Source organism: Papaver somniferum, chromosome 1, assembly GCF_003573695.1.
Source record: "Papaver somniferum cultivar HN1 chromosome 1, ASM357369v1, whole genome shotgun sequence".
Lineage (NCBI taxonomy): Eukaryota > Viridiplantae > Streptophyta > Magnoliopsida > Ranunculales > Papaveraceae > Papaver > Papaver somniferum.
Window position 1 is genome coordinate 188261472 of NC_039358.1, and position 2450 is coordinate 188263921.

Here is a 2450-nt window from a genome sequence, read left to right on the forward strand (position 1 = left end):
CCTTAGGATTCTTGCTCCATACTTGAAAGAACATCCAAGAGCTCTGACCTTCATATCAGACAGAGAGAAAGGACTAACCTTAGCTGTTGAAGCAAACTTTAGTGACGTGAACCATCATCATAGGTATTGTTTCAGGCATATGTACAAGAATATGAAGAGATATCACCCAGGGCAGCATTTGGAAGCTCTTGCTTGGAATGCAGCCAGGTCATATGTGGAGGAGGATTTTAACATCAACATGGATAAGATGGCAGATGTAAGACTACAAGCAAGAGAGTATCTAGAGAGAGAACAGTCAACACAGTGGGCAAGAGCATTTTTTGACACTTCTTCAAGTTGTGAACACATCACTTGCAACTTTTGTGAGGCATTTAATGCTTGGATTTTACACATAAGAGGTTTTCCCTTATGCAAGCTTCTTGAGAAGTATCACTTGATAATTACTAGGTTGATGTTTTATAGGAGAGAACAAGGTGACACTTATGAAGTTGGAGGAGTTGTCCCAAGAGCAGAAGGTATCTACAAACTGAATAGGGCAATAGCACCAGCTTTTCAAAGAGTACCTACCAGTAAAGATGTATAGACAATTCTTGATAATAAGGGAGGTTCTTGGGTGGTGACATTGTCCAAGCACCAGTGTTCTTGTAGATATTGGGATGTCACAGGAATTCCTTATGAGCATGCTATCAATGCTTTCTTTTTTAACCAAAATGGAGATTGGAAAGAGTAAGTATCTCACTCTTTAGACTGTTCAATTTCTATTGTTAGTGTTTTTTGCATATTTGTCTTGTTTTTATTATGTCTAACTTTGGAACTTGTCTTGGTTCATATCTTGTAGGTTGCTTGATGAATACCATTTTGTGGATAAGTACAGAGCCACTTATGCAGGAATGGTTGGTCCACTGGACAATGAATCTAAATGGGTAGCAAAAGCTGACATAGCTCATAAAGTTGGACCACCACCATTTGAGAGGTCAAAAGGCAGACCAAGATTCCAAAGGAGAAGAGATGCAGATGAAGCAAAAGGTGATTTCTCTACTATTTTTGTATTGTATTTGCTTGCTAAAATAGACATAGAAGAAATACTGTTGTATTTCATGCATTTGGAGACAGGTACTAACTACAAAAAATTTGTCTTTAGGCTTTTGCAGCTGCTGCTGTACAAGAACAAGATGTAGCTGCTGAACAAGAACAAGATGTAGCTGCAGAACAAGAACAAGATGTAGCTGCTGATTATTTTGTTCCTGCAGTGCCATTTTTAGGCTTAGATGGTTGTTTTATGGCAGGACAGCATAGTGGTGGTGTTGCAACTAGAGGTGGTGTTAGAACAAGAGGTGGTAGTGTACCAAACAAGAGGGCAAGACTCACCCCTATGTTGTCTGAGCCAGAGATGGACCCTGAGACAGAGATGGAGCATATGTTGTCTGAGCCAGAGATGGAGCATGTGTATCCTGAGCCAGAGATGGAGCATGTGTTGCCTTCACCACCAAGGATAAGCAAAAGGATTCAAAGGGCTATAGGTAAGGCCCTTAATGGAATTACAATTGATCTTACTGAAGAATAATCACCAATCACTTAACTTCATCTTTTTTGGTCAGCTACAATTGCTTTGTTTACATTTCAACCTGTTTGAACAACTTAAGTAGTTTCTTTATAAACTAGTTTTAAGACTTTGTTTTCATCTTTTTGAACCATCTATGAACAAGTTATTATTATCTTTATAAACTAGTTTGTCTACCATATGTTATGTTAGATTTCTTCTTTATATATTTTCTGTATATGGATTGTTCAATAGTTGCTCAGGAGAAAATTACGCAGGAACAACAAACTAGAAATAAATAGATTAGTACTTAAAACATCTTACTTGGTGCATACATCTTAATAGGTTAATACATCTCCTCATTCATTACAACTAGGAAATACATGACCAGCCGAAATACATAGATGACACTTGATAGTTGATGATGAGCTTGAACACTCCATTGTGTCTTCTTCTTTGTGAAAATTTGGCAGGTGAAGGTTGTTGTTGAATAAGAAGATGAGAAAGTGTTTGAATTTAGCTTTTATAGAGACCAGATCGGCCAGACAGTTCAACGGTCAAATTTTGAAAACCCAAAAAATCCGACCGTTGGATGTCGACATTCTGGTACGTTATCTATATGCAGACACGTGTCTAACGTCGAAGTTAACGGCGTTAAGTAATTACATATTTTTAAAATTGAAAAAAAAAATACTAAACAGACTTCAAGGTCAAACCGAGTCCACGCGGGTCAACGTCATTTCCAAGTACCAAACATCAAGCTGGACAAATGTTAGACCAAACAGCAAAGTTGGTCAAAACTTGAGTACCAAAAACAAAATACACAACCAACCCGAAAACATCTCACCATTTCTAATGCTTTTGTATTATTTCTTATTGAGGAAATATTTGTCTCTGGCGTCTTCCATCT

At 37.7% G+C, this 2450-nt stretch overlaps 1 protein-coding gene across 1 annotated transcript; it reads left to right on the plus strand.

The window, feature by feature from the left end:
- Positions 1–436: 436 nt before the first annotated feature.
- On the plus strand, positions 437–1564 carry LOC113355921. Its single transcript, XM_026598909.1, has 3 exons — positions 437–726; positions 839–1026; positions 1142–1564. The coding sequence occupies exons 2-3, from the start codon at positions 1009–1011 to the stop codon at positions 1562–1564; spliced, it is 441 nt and encodes a 146-aa protein (XP_026454694.1). The 5' UTR covers positions 437–726; positions 839–1008.
- Positions 1565–2450: the final 886 nt, after the last annotated feature.